At 41.7% G+C, this 18144-nt stretch overlaps 1 protein-coding gene across 1 annotated transcript in view; it reads right to left on the bottom strand.

The window, feature by feature from the left end:
* Window positions 1–18144, bottom strand: part of ACAA2 (acetyl-CoA acyltransferase 2) — a 46657-nt gene that overhangs the window by 4714 nt on the left and 23799 nt on the right. Inside the window, exons 3-7 of the mRNA XM_029922639.1 lie at window positions 15827–15955; window positions 8858–8974; window positions 7338–7485; window positions 4533–4708; window positions 3614–3743 (exon numbers count right to left, since the gene is read on the bottom strand). Of these exons, the coding sequence (XP_029778499.1) occupies window positions 3614–3743; window positions 4533–4708; window positions 7338–7485; window positions 8858–8974; window positions 15827–15955 (700 nt within the window). The remainder of the gene's footprint in view (window positions 1–3613; window positions 3744–4532; window positions 4709–7337; window positions 7486–8857; window positions 8975–15826; window positions 15956–18144) is intronic.

Genomic DNA, 18144 nt, shown 5'->3' with positions numbered 1-18144 from the left:
AGTAGTGTCTCCACACGGGCACAGCGAGACAGGAAGCCACGAGGCACTTTACCGAAAAGATATCCAAAGCAAAGAGGTGTTTATAATGCCAACAGTAGGCAGAGAATTTAAATAGTACAAAACCCCCTCTGCAGAAATGAAGTCTACTTAGTAAGACTTCGGAAACTTTAGCTCCCAGGTTACTGATAATCACCAATGACAGTTTAATGCTGCTCATAATTTTTAGGTATATTGACATTTTTTCCCCAAAGTAAAAATCTGGTTAAAGAAGATTCTCTACTTCTTTATCTGTTCATAGGGAATGAAATTGCCATAAATATAAAAAAAAATATGTGGTATGTTCTGCTGAATTCAAGTAGTCGAATATCCTGCAAGAAGTTTCATAAATATACCTAAGGTAAATCAGTCTTTATAAGAAAAGCATAATGCAATCTAAATACAATAGAACTTGTTTTGTCACCTAATTACAATGTTCTCCAGACAACAGTCTGCTTATTGGTTAAGGGGCACCAGTTAGCGCTTTTCAATTGGAAGAATCAATTTTGCAGTTTTGCACAGAACCTATTTCCAGATTCTTTTTGTATCTCTAATGCACGAAAACAAGATGGAGAGTCAACAGGAGAGCGTCAGCTTTCCAGCATGGTCAGGGATGAAGCATCCTGTGAATGACACACAGAACTAAAAGCTGAAGATGTAACACTGACCAGCCTATGCACCTCCTTGTCCTCATTTCTCTAGTAAGCATGACTCAATGTATTCTTGTTAACTTAGAATCATGACAATATCCTGGGCTACAACTTGAGTTTTAAAGGATGTTCCCATAACACTTATTTACCGGAACTCAGTAAGTTATACTATTCTCATTGGGAATATGGTATCTCATTTCTAGTCCTACCACTAATAGCTATGTAACCTTGGGCACCTTTTTTTGGGCTATAAGCTTCTCATCAGAAGTGCTCTGGTTTTTAACATTTTTCTTTCTAACCACCGTAATCCTTTCTACAAATAAAACCCAATAAAAGATAAAGCCAGAGCTGCTACAGCTGAAGAGGTTCCAAGCTTCACCCGACATCATTGGCGAGTTCCATAAGTGTCCTTCCTTGGAGACATTACTGTTCTCTGCACGTCCTGGCTTTCCCCCGTTTTCTGGGTCAGTAGCTACTCTACAGGGCTAAAGATTGCTCCATGTTGGAGAACTGCATAACTGAGGAAACTATTCTTAGAAACTGGATTGATGAGTCAATCCCCACCCCTCAGTCACCACTCTCTCTTGCCTATTCACCTGGTGCATTTCATGCAGTTAGCTTGTTTAATCTCATACAACAGCCAGTAGACAAGCTGTCTAGGTGAAGGGACATTTGACACTGTGGGGCATTTGGTACATATGGCTCTGTTGAAGCCCTGAGCAGGGGAAATATCAAGCCTTCCACAATGGTATTCGTTGTACTCCAGAACCAACATCCAGACCCTGGAAGAGAAGGAAGGAAAACTACATTTTCTTCGCTCACTGCCTATGTTAATGTAACAGAACCTAGTAAAAATTGAAGTTAAACTGAAAAAGAACTACAAAATAACTAATTATCTATATCAAATAAATTTGATTGATCATCAAAGCCATCCAGATACACTTAAAAAAACAAAACAAACCCCATACTCCTAGGCTCCACCCTGGCACTACTGAAACAAAGTCTTTCACGGGGGGATTATGGGTAGATTTTGATGATCACCTGGGGTTGGGAATCACTGTTCTAGACACGGAAATGATAAATACCATACCAGTATACAGATGTTTCATTTTTAAGCCACCTTCCATCTCTAAGACACCTAAAAGCTGATGTTTTATTGATAGTGAGTAGGTGAGAGCTAATAAGCTTTTAAACCTGTAACGTAGAAAAAATGGACTTTTTTCCTTAAGTTTATTCATTTGAGAGAGACACAGACAGCATGAGCAGGGAAGGGGCAGAGAGAATGCCAAGCAAGCTCCGTGCTGCGAGGGCAGAGCCTGACGCGGGGCTCAAACTCATGAGATTGTAAGATCATGACCTGAGGAAAAACCAAGAGTCTGAAGCCTAACCGACTGAGCCACCCAGGCGCCACCCAAAAAATTGACTTTTATCAGATATTTACACAGCCTAAAGTTTGAGTTAAAGTGATCTGAAACACAGTGAAAGCTGACAAAGTATGGGCATGCCAGCTTTCTTTTTTAGGAAGTAGAGAGATCTTCTCTGAAGGACATGGCAGCAAATGTGGTTGAGTATTAACTTAGTCCCAAATTAGCATAATGGAATCACTCAAGTGGAACCCTGAGGTTTGCACTGAAGGATTTCTAAAAATGCAGGTCAGCAGCAGGTCATCCCCCTTCTAGCTTGGGACCTACTTCAAAAACCAGTTAGTTAGTTGAAAAAGGCCTAACGAAGCTCATAAAGAAATCTCTGGGCCTACCAAGACTCTGAAGGTAGCGCTAGCGTAGGCTTTTCTTTGGGGTATGAGGGTACAGGTGGGACACGTCAAAGCCTCTGGGCATGAACGTTCTTGTAAGTGAGACCCCTCATCAGTTCCAAGGATGACCGGAACCAGGACAATTCAGCATCATTTGCAGGTTCTGGAGTGCCTCCAGTGAAAAGCTGTTTGTTCTCCTTCTAATTCATACTTTTCAAGTCAAGAAAGAGTATACAGTTGGCCCTGAACAACACAAGTTTAAATTGTGTCAGATCCACTTACAGGCAGACTGTTTTGAGAAACACAGTATAGTACTATAAAATGTATTTTCTCAATAACGTTTCTTTTCTCTAGTTTATCATAAGAGTATGGTATGTACTATATCTGACATACAAAATATGCGTTAATAGTTTATGTTATGGGTAAGGCTTCTGGGCAACAGCACGCTATTGTACTTAAAGCTTTGGAGGAATCAGAAGTTACACTTGGATTTCGACTGCATGACAGCTGGCGCCCCTAACTCCTGCCTTGTTCAAGGGTCAACTGTACATGTTTGTAGGGGGTTCTCCTGTTAATCTTTGCCTAGTGAGATACACGGTAATTCTGCATTCTCCTATTAAGGCCCAGCGGAGCCAGGTGGGGAGGACTTTGACTTCCTGAGGCAACACGGTGAGAAGAGCGCTGGAACTGGGGAGCCCTGGTTCCCATCCTGGCTCCATCACTTACTGGTCTGGAGCTTTACAAGACAATCTCCCTAAGCCTCCGCTTTCTCATTCACAAAGGGATTGTGGGAAGAGGAAGTGAGATACGCCAGTGACCCCGTGCAGAACACCTCGCACTCGGGAATCTCTGTTTCACCCGAGGATCCCTCCCCCATCGTGCGTTCTCTCATCTTGTCACCTCCTTGTAGTTCTTCTCTGTTCTATTCTGGGTTTTAAATTTCTCAAATGGACAAAGAGGCATGATTACTGCCCACAAGGAGTGTGTACAGTCTTGGTTTTCCTGTTTGTGCCTGGCACCATTTTTCATGAAGATGAGTTGTTTAAATGACTGATTACCAATCTCCTTTTCTCCACATGTGACCTTGATTTGGCTACTGTTTCAGGGATCTGAATGCCAAACACGAGTTGTCTCCGGAAACATAACAGACCAGTCTGCTTCACTGCAAACTTACCAATACCCATGATAGATGGATCACATCCAGACGCAAAATAGCCCACAATTCTTGCGAGTGGTGTGAAGTTATGTTTTTTAACGGCATCTTCGCTAGCTATGATAACAGCTCCAGCACCATCGGAGACCCCCTTGGAAACAGAAACATAAGACTAATTAGAGGGGAAGAGGATCCAGTTAACTAAGATCTGAACTGACTAAGGGAGTAACGTTGGGATTGTGGTAATACAGAGTAAGCAGCACCACAATTTGGGAGACAGTAAGTACTGCTGGCAGTGCTGGGGCAGGGGTGGGGGGAAGAGGGTCAGAAGCTGACTAGGGCACAGAATACAACCTCACCAACGGAAAACAGGAAACAGTGGCAAAGAGGTGCTTATATCCAGATGTGGGGAGACATAAGAAATCTGATGAGTTGTATCCATCAGGGGGAAAAAACATGAACGCTGAAATCATAAACCAAGTAAATTTCCTTCCAGATTTTTTAGATAATATTCAAAAAAGGACCAAGAAACTGGAAGAGTATTACATGAGAGTGCCTAGTTAAAATATTTTGTTCAGGACTATGAACACCCCAATTAGCAGATATGAACACTGCTATTTGATTTTTCCATTTTTTTAAGTTTATTTATACTGAGAGAGAGAGTGGAGGAGGGACAGAGAGAGAGAATCCCAAGTAGGCTCCTCGCTGACAGTGTGGAGCCTGATGTGGGGCTTGAACTCAAACTGTGAGATCATGACCTGAGCTGAAACCAAGAGTTGGATGATTAACTGACTGAGCCACCAGGGTGGCCCTATGAACACTATTAATTTAAGCTAAATAACTAAAGACTAGTATAAAAAGTATCTAAAAGATATCTCATGATTACTTTGCACTGAACACAACAGGAAGAGTTCAAGAGTTCAAGGTAGGTGCTACCTACCGACGCATTCCCTGCAGTAACGGTTCCTTCCTTCTTGAAGACAGGGGGAAGTTTATTCAACTGCTCCAGCGTTGTTTGGGGCCGAGCATGTTCATCTACCTGCATCATCTGTTTCCCCTTCTTAGTTTTCACCTCGATTGGTGCCATCTCATTATTAAAGTAGCCAGCATCATTAGCTGAAATAAGAGAGCGACCATCATAAGAATGGGAAAAAAAGAAGATATAAGAAATGAAATCAAACACGTCCTTCAGTGTAACTGCTGGTCTAGCCTTTCCTCACAGCCCTACTTTAAAATAAGCCTTTGCTACATGTACAACTTACCTTGCCTGTTGGAGGATTTAATGTATGAACATGAATCTACACAAATCATTCTGCATCTTTTTAAAATTGTAAGTTCAATCCTTTTTTACTACAATTTTTCCATAAGGTACTGCTAGACTGTTGGCAGCCCTAGTCTGTTAGCTACAGATAGAATAGCACTAAGTAAATTTAAGTCTTATTTAAAGTTCTCTGGGTGAGAGAAGTAATTTAAAAGTTACCAAATTGTACAACAATAATGTATACTTAAAAATATGTTAAGAGGGGGCTGCCTGGGTCGCTCAGTGAATCAAGCATCTGACTTTGGCTCAGGTCATAATCTGGAGGTTTGTGGGTTCGAGCCCTGTGTCAGGCTCTATGTTAACAGCTCAGAGCCTGGAGTCTGCTTCTGATTCTCCCCTTCTCTCTGCCCCTCCCATGCTCATGCTCTGTCTCTCAATAATAAATAAACGTTAAAAAATTTTTTAAAAACTATGTTAAGAGGGTAGATCTTAAGTTAGGTGTTGACTACAGGAAAACAAAAGTGGTTTCTAAAAGAAGTGACCAGGGGCACCTGGGTGACTCAGTCGGTTAAGCCTCCAGCTTCGGCTCAAGTCAGATCTCACATTCGTGGGTTCGGGCCCCGTGTCAGGCTCTGTGCTGACAGCTAGCTCAGAGCCTGGAGCCTGTTTCTGGTTCTGTGTCTCCTTCTCTCTCTGCCCCTCCCCCTCTCATGCTCTGTCTCTCTCTGTATCAAAAATAAAGAAAACATTAAAAAAATTAAAAAAAAATAAAAGAAGTGACCAATCTGTCTAGGTCACCATGTAATCTATAACTGAAATTTAATGACAAGCAACCTGAAGAAACTATATGAGCTGCTGCTGACACAGTTCCAAGTGTAACAGCTTATCTACTTCCACCTCGGCCAACTCGAATGGGCTACAGTAATCTGACGCTTCAGAAATAGGCTAAGCCCGGAAGTGACACCACCCTAATTTTGAAATCACTTTACAGCAGGCTAAAACACTTCCCTTATTTGGTTTTCACAACTCTATTAGGGAAAAAAGGGAATGCAAGTATTTTTTATCTCCATTGTACAGATGGTCAGTGAATACATGACTGAGGTCAGATAACTTATATGTGGCCAAGACAGAGAGAGAACCGATGACTCTTGATCTCTGGACCAGCACCTTCACATTCTAAGTGTGTAGCTGAAAAACGCGGAGAATGAGTTGGCCGGCATCAGCTGCATCCCACTCATCCCTCTGAAATGCTACCATGTACTTTATTCTTACTAGTCTAAGTATTTAGCATCCCTAAATAAGAGTTTCTGCTCGTTTATAAGAGTTTAATTTAAAAAAATGTTTCAGGAGACTAACAGACTTCTCAACTCACCATCCTGCTGAAAAACTGCTGTTGTGGTGCCCACGTGTGACAGACACCGTGGGTCTGGCTGTGGACTAGTTCTACGTCTTCCAGTTGGGTGCAGTGATGCTGTTAGGAATGGGGGGAGGAAGGCACCAAAGGACACCCAGGGGGTCCTTTCCATACATCATCACCCCGTCCCCGTGAATATGACATGCCTCACAGAGGAAATCCCCCGGGAGCCGTCATCTCTCCCAGGGTATCAGAGCCTCAGTGCTCTACTCATGACACAACCAGTGCAGGACAAGGTGCAAGTGGCTACGTAAGGTCAGTTAACAGCGCCACTCTTTAAGTAGTATTATTGTTTGTCAAAAGAGAAATTTCTGGTTAGTTTTGTAATCACTAATAGAATACCTGACCATCTAAAAACAAAGAAATGAAGGTAAAAAAATGTGATTTTCAAAAGGTATAATTAAAAAAGTTTTTTTTCACATTTATCCATTTTTGAGAGACCGAGAGAGACAGAGGGTGAGTGGGGGAGGGGCAGAGAGAGAGAGGGAGCCAGAACCTGAAGCTGGCTCCAGGTTCTGAGCTGACAGCACAGAGCCTGATGTGAGTCTCGAACTCACAGACCGAGAGATGGTGATCTGAGCCAAAGTCGAACACTTAACTGACTGAGCCACACTGGCGCCCATCTAAAGGTGTAATTTCAAACAAGTATTATTTGGCCATTATCATCTGAAATGAAAAAAAAATCTCTTCTATTTTTTTTTTTTTTTTACACTGAGGTACAGCTGACCCAACATTATATTGGTTTCAGGTGTACAGCAGAATGACTCAATGTTCGTGTACAGAGGGTGGCAGGCCGGTCACCGTGATAAGTCTAGTTAACATCTGTCTCCATACATAGCTACAAAGTTGTTTTCTTGTAATGAGAACTTTTAAGATCTACTCTCTCAGCAACTTCAAATACGCAACACGGCATCGTCAACTGTGGTCACCATGCTGTGCTTACATGCCCATGACTTATTTGATGACCTTTATTCTATGCCTTCTTTTATTTGATAACCTTTGACGCCCTTTACCCATTTCGCCCACACCCAAAGTTTCGTATAGATACTTATATATCCAGTTTCACTGACCGGCTTTCCACCTCTGCTGGGACTGCAGGGCGTACTTGTCACAGTCTTCTCTGCTTATATTATGTTTCGCAGCAAGATTCTCGGCAGTAATTCCCATGGGGAGTTGGATATGCTGATCTGTTAATCCTGCCCACAAAGTATCTTCCAGCTATCAAAAGACATTCATAATAAAATGATCTGTTAAAGCATATCTTTTGAAAGTAATATGCTGTAAAATCTTTACAGTTAAATAATTAATAGTTCCAAGAAAAGAAAAGTAAAATCAGATTTTCTGAGAGCATGTACTACTATTCATTTTTGGTTCTGCGACATGTTTATAATGTCCCAATGTTATATAACACCCAGTGTCATTATAAAATGCACACACTTCCCCCTCTTTCTGAACATGGGGGTCTGAAGAGAGGCAATGGTGCTAAATGTACAGGGAGAGAACACAGGAAGTCAATATACAATCAAAAATTTCACCCCCAAGGCCACGTCTTGTAAGAAACCTAATACAGAGTCTTCAGGCAATGCTGCCCTGTGGCCACCTTTGTGAAGCAGGTTCTGAGCTGTGTAGGAAGAGTGTCTGTGTCCCTGTCACCCTGTGCCCTCGGTGACGGGAACAGCTCCATCTATCAGTTACTGTGAGATGAAGGGAACTTGGGACAGGTTCCTTGAGGAACAGAAAAAGTTGTTACTTATTATCCAATTAGTTGGTCTCTGATAAGTGTGCCTTCTGTATCTTCTAGACTGCCTCATCACCTTTGAATCACTGACCTGTCTTTCCAAAGGTTTTCTCAAATATCCTTGGTGTCTAAAATACTGTCTCATATTTTCTAGGTCTTATTCCTTCCAACTTTCAAAAAGACCAGGCGAGGAACTGGGTTGAACAGTATAAATCCATCATTACTGTTGGAAAATGCTAACAATACAGAATGTCACTCCGGAGGGACAGCACACTGGTAGTGGAATTAATACTTGGAGCATGGAGGAAGGGAAAAGGCAGATCAAAGAGATACCCAGAGCTTGGATTAATACATTTCTCTACTGAAAAATTGGGAAACCCAGTAATTAAATCTTGACTGAGATTTATGGAGGTTTTATTTCTGTAGCAATGTCCCAATGAACAGAAACTTCTTCATCACAGAAAATCTTCCCTTTGTTTTTTTTAAACATTCTCTTTGATTATAGATTATATTGTCCTAAATCAGTCAGACAAAAACTGATCTTCACATCTTTGAGAGCTACGTAGAGAATAAAACTTCCCTTCCTCCATGCTCCAAGTATTAATTTCCACTACCAGTGTGTGGAGATAAAGTCTATGTGGGTCTTTTCAAAAAATGTGGGTTAAAATGTCAAAACTAAAAACCAAACTGGGCTTTTGAAATAGTTCACAAATTTCAGATCATTTGTATCTTGTCATCCCCTATTAACGAAACTGGTTTCAAAATTTGTTTTTTCTCTCCCAAAATGGTGTTGTTAAAATTATTAGTGTTACAGTGTGACAAATAATTTTTAAACACTTTAATGGTTCCAACCTTGAGATCTGATCCAAACTTGGTTCCAAAACGCATGTTTCTGACAGAGTAGGGAGCCTGGCTCATGCTTTCGCTTCCTCCACACAAGACAACTTCAGCATCCTTCATACAAATTTCCTATTTGAAAACAAATGAGCAACACCAACCAAAAACCTTATGTTGTGGCAAGAGTATATATTAAGAAGTAAACAACTAGTACATCTAATGAGTTACGTATCCTAGTTTACAATGCCTCAGAAGGAAATACTTGTAAAATAACTTGTAAGGCAAATGCTACAGCATCTTTTCCCAAGACACAAGTGGAGAAACAACCAACAGGCTTCAATTGTTTGTGCACAAGTGACAGATTCTACCTCTGTTCTGGTAAGGAATGTTAATTCTGAACTCAGTATCAATCTTGAAAATCAGCAGAGATATCAATGCCTGGCATAATACAGATTATACGCTGATGATAAAGAACAAATCCTTTAAAAAGACAAAAGTAGGAGCGACTGGGTAGCTCAGTCGGTTTAGTGTCCGACCTCAGATCAGGTCACGATTTCACAGTTCATGGGTTTGAGCCCTGCGTCAGCCTCTGTGCGGACAACTCAGAGCCTGGAGCCTGCTTCAGATTCTGTCCTTCCCGCTCTCTCTGACCCTCCCCTGCTTGCAGTCTGCCCCTCTGCCTCAAAAATAAACATTAAAAAAAATTTTTTTAAAGACAAAAGTAGAATTTAACCTTATATTAATGGATGAACCTGAAGCAGACCACATATTTACAAGGAAGGGGTTAACTGAGGGGGTGCATAAAAAGAAACCCATTTCATTCTTCTTGTTTTCCACTATTTCCATTTCTTAGAAAAGGAGCAAATAACAAGCCTTCACAGAGCCCAGTTTACATAGTGACTGCTAGGAAAATCAGGATCACTGTTTCAGCTTTATTATTATAGAAGTAAATTTACCTGAAAATAATTAATTCTTACAATATATTTGTGTCTTTCATTCTGTAAAAATGTGAAGACTCAGACAAATAAAATTGCATTTCACTGTATCCCTTTTCCCTGTGCTCAAGGGAACAAATGTATTTGCCCAACTATCCCTTAAAAAGGAATACATTTATTTTCTTTTTTTTAATTTAAATTTTAGTTAACATACAGTGCAATATTGGCTTCAGGAGTAGAATTCAGTGAATCATCACTTACATACAACACCCAGTGCTCATCAAAGTGCCTCCTTAGTACCCATCCCGCATCTGGTCCATCTTCTACCCTCTTCCCTCCATCAATTCTCAGTTTGTTCTCAATCCTTAAGAGTCTCTTGTGGTTTGTTTCCCTTTCTCCTCCCCACTCCTCCCTACCACTTTCATTATGTTTATTTTGTTTCCTAAATTTCACATCAGTGAAATCATATGGTATTTGTATTTCTCTGATTGACTTATTTTAATACCTTCTAGCTCCACCCATGTCATTGCAAATGGCAAGATTTCTTTCTTTTGATGGCCAAGTAATATTCCACAGTGTGTGTGTGTGTGTGTGTGTGTGTACACACACACACCACATCTTCTTTATCCAGTCATCAGTAGATGGACATTTGGGCTCTCTCTATTGTTTGCCTGTTGGTAAACATTGGGGTGCAAGTATCCTTTTAAATCTTTATTTTTGTACACTTTGGACAAATACCTAATAGTGCAATCACTGGATTGTAGGGTAGTTCTATTTGTAGTTTTTTGAGGAACCTCCATACTATTCTCCAGAGTGGCTGCACAAGTTTGCATTCCTACTGTTAGTGCAAGAGGGTTCTCCTTCTCTATGTCCTCACCAACATCTGCTGTTTCTTATGTTGTTAACTTTAGCCATTCTGACAGGTGTGAGGTGGTATCTCCTTGTGGTTTGGATCTGTATTTCCCTGATGATGAGTGATGTTGAGCATCTTTTCATATGGCCATCTGGATGGCATCATTATGCCATCTGGATGTCTTCTTTGGAAAAGTGTCTATTCATATCTTCTGCCAATTTTTTTTTCTTTTTCAAGTTTATTTACTGAGAGAGAGAGAAGAGAGAGAGAGAGACAAAGGGAGTGAAGGAGGAGTGAAGGAGGGGCAGAGAGAGAGAGGGAGAGAATCCTAAGCAGGCTCACACAGTCAGCACAGAGCCCGACTCAGGGCTCAATCCCACAAACTGTGAGATCATGACCCGAGCCTGACGCCTAACCAACTGAGCCGCCCAGGCACCCCCTTCGCATTTCTTATCTGGGTTATTTGTTTTTTTGGGTGTTGAGTTTGACAAGTTCTTTATAGATTTTGGATACTAAAACTTTTGTCAGATGTCATTTGCAAATATCTTCTCCTATTCCATAGGCTGCCTTTTTGTTTTGTTGATTGTTTCCTTCACTGTGCAGAAGCTTTTTATCTTGATGAAGTCCCAATAGTTCTCATTTGCTTTTGTTTCCTTTGCCTCAGTGACACATCTAATAAGAAGTTTCTCCAGCTGAGGTCAAAGAGGTTATGGGCTATGTTCTCCTCTAGGATTTTGATAGTTTCTTGTCTCACATTTAGGTCATTCATCTATTTTGAATGTATTTTTGTATATGGTGTAAGAAAGTGGTCCAGTTTCATTCTTCAGCATGGCCCTGTCCAATTTTACCAACAACACCATTTGTTGAAGAAATGTCTTTTTTCCATTGGATATCCTTTCCTTTTTTGGTTTAGATTAATTGACTGTATAGTTGTGGGCCATTTCTGGGTCTTCCATCCCATTCCACTGACCTATGTGTCTGTTTTTGTGCCAATATCATACTGTCTTGATGACATAGTTTTGTAATATAGCTTGAAATCCTGAATTCTGATATCTCCAGTTTTGTTTGTGTTTTTCAGGATTGCTTTTGCTATTCGGGGTCTTTTGTGGTTCCATACAAATTTTAGGATTGTTTGTTCTAGCTCTGCAAAAACTGGGGGTGGTATTTTGGATAGGAATTGCATAAATGTGTGGATTGCTTTGGGTAGTATAGACACTTTAATGATATTTATTCTTCCAATCCATGAGCATGGAATGCTTTTCCATCTCTTTGTGTCCTCTTCAATTTCTTTCATAAGTGTTCTATAGTTTTTAGACCTTTTACTTCTTTAGTTAGGGTTATCCCAAGGTATCTTAACTATTTTTGGTGCAATTGCAAATGGGATCAATTCCACAGTTTCTTTTTCTGCTGCCTCGTTATTGGTATACAGAAATGCAACAAATTTCTGCACATTGATTTTATATCCTGTGATTTTGCTTAATTCATGTATTAGTTCTAGCAATTTTTTGGTGAAGTCTTTTGAGTGTTCTACAGAGTATCATGTCATCTGCAGTGAAAGTTTGACTTCTTTCTTGCTGATTTCTATGCCCTTTATTTCTTTTTGTTGTCCTATTGTGAGGCTAAGACTTCCACTACTATAGTAAATAGTGATGGTGACAGTGGATATCCTTATCTTGCTCCTGACTGTAGGGGAAAGTCCATTTATATTCAGAGTGACTACTGAAAGATACGAATTTAGTGCCATTGTATTACCTGTAGAGTTGGTGTTTCTGGTGATGTTCTCTGGTCCTTTCTAGTCTTTGTTGCTTTGGGTTTCTTTTTTTTTTTTTTTATCTCCAAAGAGTCCCCCTTAAAATTTCTTGTAGGGGTGGTTTAGTGGTCACAAACTCCTTTAGTTTTTGTTTATTTGGGAAACGCTTTATCTCTCCTATTCTGAATGACAGCCTTGCTAGATAAAGAGTTCTTGGCTGCATATTTTTCCCATTCGGCACACTAAATATTTCTTGTCACTTCCTTCTGGCCTGTCAAGTTCCTGTGGATAGATTTGCTGCTAACACTATGTGTCAACACTTGGAGGTTAAGGATCTTTTGTCTCTAGCTTCTTTCAGAATTCTCTCTTTATCTTTGTATTTTGCAAGTTTCACTATGTTATGTCATTAGGCTGATCTGTTTTTATTGATTTTGACGAGAGTTCTCCACACCTCTTGGACTTGAATGCTTATTTCTTTCCCCAGATTAGGGAAGTTTTCAGCTATAATTTGTTCAAATAAACCTTTTGCCCCCTTTCCCCACTCTTCTTCTGGGAGTCCTATGATAGGGACATTATTTCACTTTGATTGTGGAACCATGGAGTTCCCTAGGTCTACCTTTATGATCTAATAGTTTTCTTTCCCTCTTTTTTCAGCTTCATTATTTTCCATAGTTTTATCTTCTTTTTACCTATTCTCTCCTCTGCTTTCTTCAGCCCTCACTGTCATGCATGTCAGTTGCAGCATTTTTATTTCAGCCTGACTAGTTTTTAGGACTTTTATCCCCACAGGAAGGCTTTTTCTAGTGTCTTCTATGCTTTATTCAAGCTCCCTAGTAGTCTTATGATGGTTGTTCTAAATTCTTGTTCAGATATATTACTTATATCTGTTTTGAGCAAGTCCCTGGCTGTGATTTCTTCTTCACCTTTCTTTTGGGGAGAATTATTCCATTTTGTCATTTTGACTAAGTTTATGTCTTTTGAAAGCTTGTTATGTTTCCTGCACTTGAGAGTACTGTTATATTAAAAAGGGGTCGCACTGTTCAAGGCCTGGACACTTCATACAGTGTTTCTGATGTGTGCACCCTGCTGCTGTGTTTTGGCTGCTCTTTCCCACTGGTCAGTCCTCTGCAGAGCTCCTACTTGCTTTCAGTGGGGAGTGTCTGGACCTTCAACTAGGTATGTTTTGATTTGTTGTTAAAATAAGCCTGGAAAAAAAATAAAAGAAAAAAAAACCCAGATTCTAAATAAATAAATAAATAAATAAATAAATAAATAAATGGAACAACAACAACAACAAAAAACAAACCCAAGGAGACAATCAAAAGACTATCAGCCTGATTCCAAAGAAAAAGAAAAGAAAAAAATAACACCCTGAAAAACAAAAGAAAATGAAAAAAAAAGAAGCCTGATCCAAAAAGAAAAGGAAATGAAACAACAAACTAGCAAAGAAAAAACTATAAGCCTGATTCCAATGATGAAAATTAAAAAAGGAAAAGAAATTTTTAAAAAGAAGAAAATTAAAAAACAAAACACAACAAGTAAGCGGGTCCATCTTCCACCAGGGCGGCAGGTGATGCTCTGAAGCACGTGTGTCCGGCGCACTTGGCACCTGCGGGCACTGCCTGTGCTGTCCTTCCAGAGAGGCCCCTGCACGGGCTCAGAGTCACACCTGCCCCTGGAAATAAGCAGCCGCAAGGCGGGGGCGGAGTTTGGTGTAAGTGGGTCCCGCCCCCATCTGGAGCCACATGTTTCTCTCCGAGGTGCCCAGTCGGTGTTAGGAGGGAAATGGCACCACCCGGCTCTCTTATCCCCAGACAGGGGGTCACAACCCACTGTTCAGAAAGCCCTCTCAGAACAGCAGGGCAGTCGGCGTTCCACGCACCACAGCTGTGGCCCTGGGCTGGAATTTAAAACTCGAAATCTTAAAGGCACTGGCACCACGTGGACCCGCTCCCCTCCGGCGTAGAGCCTCTGCACGCTGTGTGTGATGTCCTTTGTCCCCGCAAAACAGTCCCATGCCTGCACAGTGCGTGCCATCTCTGGTGCAATACCGGGCAAAGCAGCCACCGGCTTATCTGCCCTCCGTCCCCTGCGTATGAAGGGCCTTCTGCTGGTGCCCGCGGGGCTTTTTGTCCTCGGGGAGACAAAATGCTCTCCTGCAAATGTACTCCAGGAAGAGGAATGTTCTCTGAGATCTCCACACCACACCGTGCACTCCAGGGCCAGCTCCCTCCTTCCGAGGAGCGCCTGCCAGAGTTTGAGCTCCACACGCGGTTTGCAAACAAAAAACCAAAAACCAAACAAACAAAAAAACCAAACAAACAAAAAAACCCTGATGCTCAGTACCTCTGCTCCCTAGTCCGTGATCCGGAGAGGTTTCCGTCTTGTGTGAATCTGACACTGCACTCTCTCAACCCCTTTCTGTTTCTCTCCCTTTTGTCTCTCCATGGAAAGGGTTCCCTCCCCCTCCACGGCACTGCCGTCTTTCTCTCCCCCACGCACTTCCACGCAAGTCACGCCTGCTACGCGGTCTCCTTCCAACAGTGTGAGTCCTGCTGCCTGCGTTCAGATCGGTCTGCTGGGTGTTCCAAGTGATCTGATCCCAACACAGCGGTGTTCGAGGGATGAGCCAAACCCAGGGTCGCCCTGCTTCTCCATCTTAACTCCTCTCCCAAAGGAATACATTTCTTACCATCCCCTAAATTCTCCAACTCTCTTCCTCGCCTTACAGTCTTTATTCAGTGTTTCAAATGGCCTCACAGGGAATTCTCACAGACCTGGGTTCCAGTTCTGCCTCTATGACTTAGTAATCTTAATGATCGGTTTCCCTGCCGGTAAAATGGGAATAATAATGGTTCTTGCCTCAAGGGATGGCTGTGAAGATTGAAATACTCAATGTAAATCTGGCATAGGTCAGGCACATAGGAAGCACTTGGTCAAAATAAGGTCATGATTAGCTTTTTAAAAAAAATTGTGATAAAATATACATAATTTAAAAGTTATCATTGTAACTGATTTTAAGTGTATAGTTCATTAAATACATTCACATTGTTGTGTAACCAACCACCACTCAAGAGAACTTTTCATCTGTTGCAAACTGAAACTCAGTACCCATTAAACACCAACTCCTCATTCTCTCCTGCCCCCCAGCCCCAGCAGCGGCTGTTTTACCTTGTCTCTATGAATCTGATTACTCATGTAACTGAAATCATACAGTATTTGTCCTTTTACGAATGGCTTATTCCAATTAGCAAGTCTTCAAAGATCTGTTCATCCCTTTTAAGAAACTATTTTCTTCCTGTGACTACTTTTCCAAGAAAAATCAAGTATTGACCTCTCCTAATAAGCTCTATAAAATAAAAACCTATAGTGTTATACTGAAGTAGGACAGTTCCTCCAGTAGCTTATAACATAATTTCAGAGAAGTAATAAAATGTTGCCCGTACCTGACATCCACTCACAATGGACTGGAAACCAGAGCCACAGAGTCTGTTAACAGTGAGAGCTGGGGTCTCTTTTGGGACTCCCACACGCAAACCAACATGCCTGGCCAGGTATGCAGCATCTGAAGAACTCTGAAACAAAGGAAATGAAAAAGACTTTCCTCTATAAATCTCAGCATTAAGAAGCAGGACAAAATATACGGAAATGTTGGCAATCTATCAAACATTATAAACTATGTGACTCTAAGGTTGGATGCAATGCATATAGGTGTGTGTGTATATATATATATATATATAATACACGGGGTTATTATTTGAATAAAAATGATAACTTGGTCAATTGGTTTTTAAACAAAGTATGAAACATCCTTATAGTAAGTCTTGAATATAAGACAGACATTTCTAACAGTTGGAGCTGTTTAGAAGTAGAATAGGCTATCTCAAAATAGTATGCTCCTTAACAGAGAAAGTATGCAAGGCTGTGGTTCTCAGCCGAGGCTACACACTGGCATAGCCAGGAGGGCTTTAGCAACATATTAATGTTCAAGCTCCTAACTGGACCAAGTAAACCAGAAAGCCTACAGGCACGGCATCAGTAGATACTTCTAAAAACACTCAGGGGATTATAATGAGAAACTGAGGCAGAGACCTGATGATGCAGGGAGAGGAGAGATGAAAGACTGGTCAGGAGAGTAAGAAGTGGCCCTAGACCACTGCTTCCCAGGCTTTAACATGCATAGAGGGGCATCTTGTTAAAATGTAGGTTCTCAACCAACAGATCAAAGCCTGCCTGAGAGCCTGCACTTCGCCCCAGTGGCCTGGTAAAGGCCAGTGTTGCTGCTCCAAGGACCACATGGGGATAGAGTGACTTTTTTTTTTTTTTAAACAGTAACTTGAAAAAGTTACTATGGTAGAGAGCTAAAGCAAATATGACAAAATGTAAAGAATTAGCCCATCAAAGTAAAGGCAATTTTAGGGTGCTCGCTGTATTATTCTCTTTAAAATTTTTTAAAATTTATTTGTTCTTTCTTGAGAGAGAGAGAGAATGTGGAGAGAGAGAGAGACAGAGAGGGAGAATGTGCATGAGCAGGGGAGTGGCAGAGAAGGAGAGAGAGAATCCCAAGCAGGCTCTGCACTGTCAGCACAGAGCCTGATGTGGGGCTCAAACCTACAAACCATGAAATCATAACCTGAGCCCAAATCAAGAGAGGGATGTTTAACCGACTGAGCCACTTAGGTGCCCCTCACTGTTGTATTCTTTTACCTTTTGTATAGGTTTGAAATTTTTCACAACAAATTCAGCACATCTATGGTTACGGAACCTGGTCTGGATCACCTGGGGAAGAACCAAGCGGAACTCGGAGATCATGGAAGGCAGGAGGTTTATTTCACACTGGTGGCTCAGAGGAGATCATTCTCCAGAGGTCTGAGAACCGGGCATAAGTATGGGGGACAATTTATAGTCTGTTACTTCTGTTGCAAGCAGGGCAGAAAGAACCCGGAAGGAGAGTCTTCAGGCGGGGACTGGAATTCCCTTAGCAGTCCTGTCAGCCATCTTATAATTTTTCTCTATCATTCCCCCCTTTGACGCCCCTTTAAACAGATTTAGGCTGTATTAGAGGCATCGTCTTCATTTATTATGGGCTGGTAACCTTGCAGGGCCAGCACTCGGTGTTTTGTGACTATTCCCGACTGGTTTACAAAGCATTCTTCTCCAAGGAAGATGTAGGTGCCCCCATTCTTGGCAGTGAAGAGGTCAAGTGCCCATCTGTTCTGGAGGGCAACTCCTGCCAGGGAACTTATTTGGCCCTGCAAAGACACGAGGGAGTTGGCCACTCGTTCCATGTCTTCACTGGCTTCTTGGAATAGTTTATGAAATAGTCCCACAGAAGAGCCTATGCCTCCTGTGTCAGCCCCTGCCCTGTGGCTATTCCTGCCCCTAGGAGGATTGGTAGCAACACTGCTCGTTCAGCCTGGGCCTTAGGGCTGGAGGTTTACAAATGGGGCCCAGATTAGAGGCAACCAATACCAACAAAACATAAGAGGAAGGTGAGCACGAACAGGAACCTCTCGCTCTTTCCCCAGTTTTCTGGGGCAACCTCTGTCAATCTGATGGCAAGGAATTTCTGGCGACTTTTCAAGCTCTTGCCATGTGTAGAGCAGCCAGCTTCTGGGGTGTGGCTAGAGCAGAGCTGAAGATCCTAAGAATCTAGGACTCTCTGGAAGGTCGCTTTGAGCACGTTCATTGGACTTGGGTCAGCTTTTCAAGTCGGGCTCCTCAAGGATTGGCCTTCTTGACTCTGGAGTGGAAAACCCCTGGA

The sequence above is a fragment of the Suricata suricatta genome, chromosome 14 (genome assembly GCF_006229205.1).
Source record: "Suricata suricatta isolate VVHF042 chromosome 14, meerkat_22Aug2017_6uvM2_HiC, whole genome shotgun sequence".
In the NCBI taxonomy this organism is placed as follows: domain Eukaryota; kingdom Metazoa; phylum Chordata; class Mammalia; order Carnivora; family Herpestidae; genus Suricata; species Suricata suricatta.
This window is presented reverse-complemented; position numbering and strand designations above follow the sequence as displayed.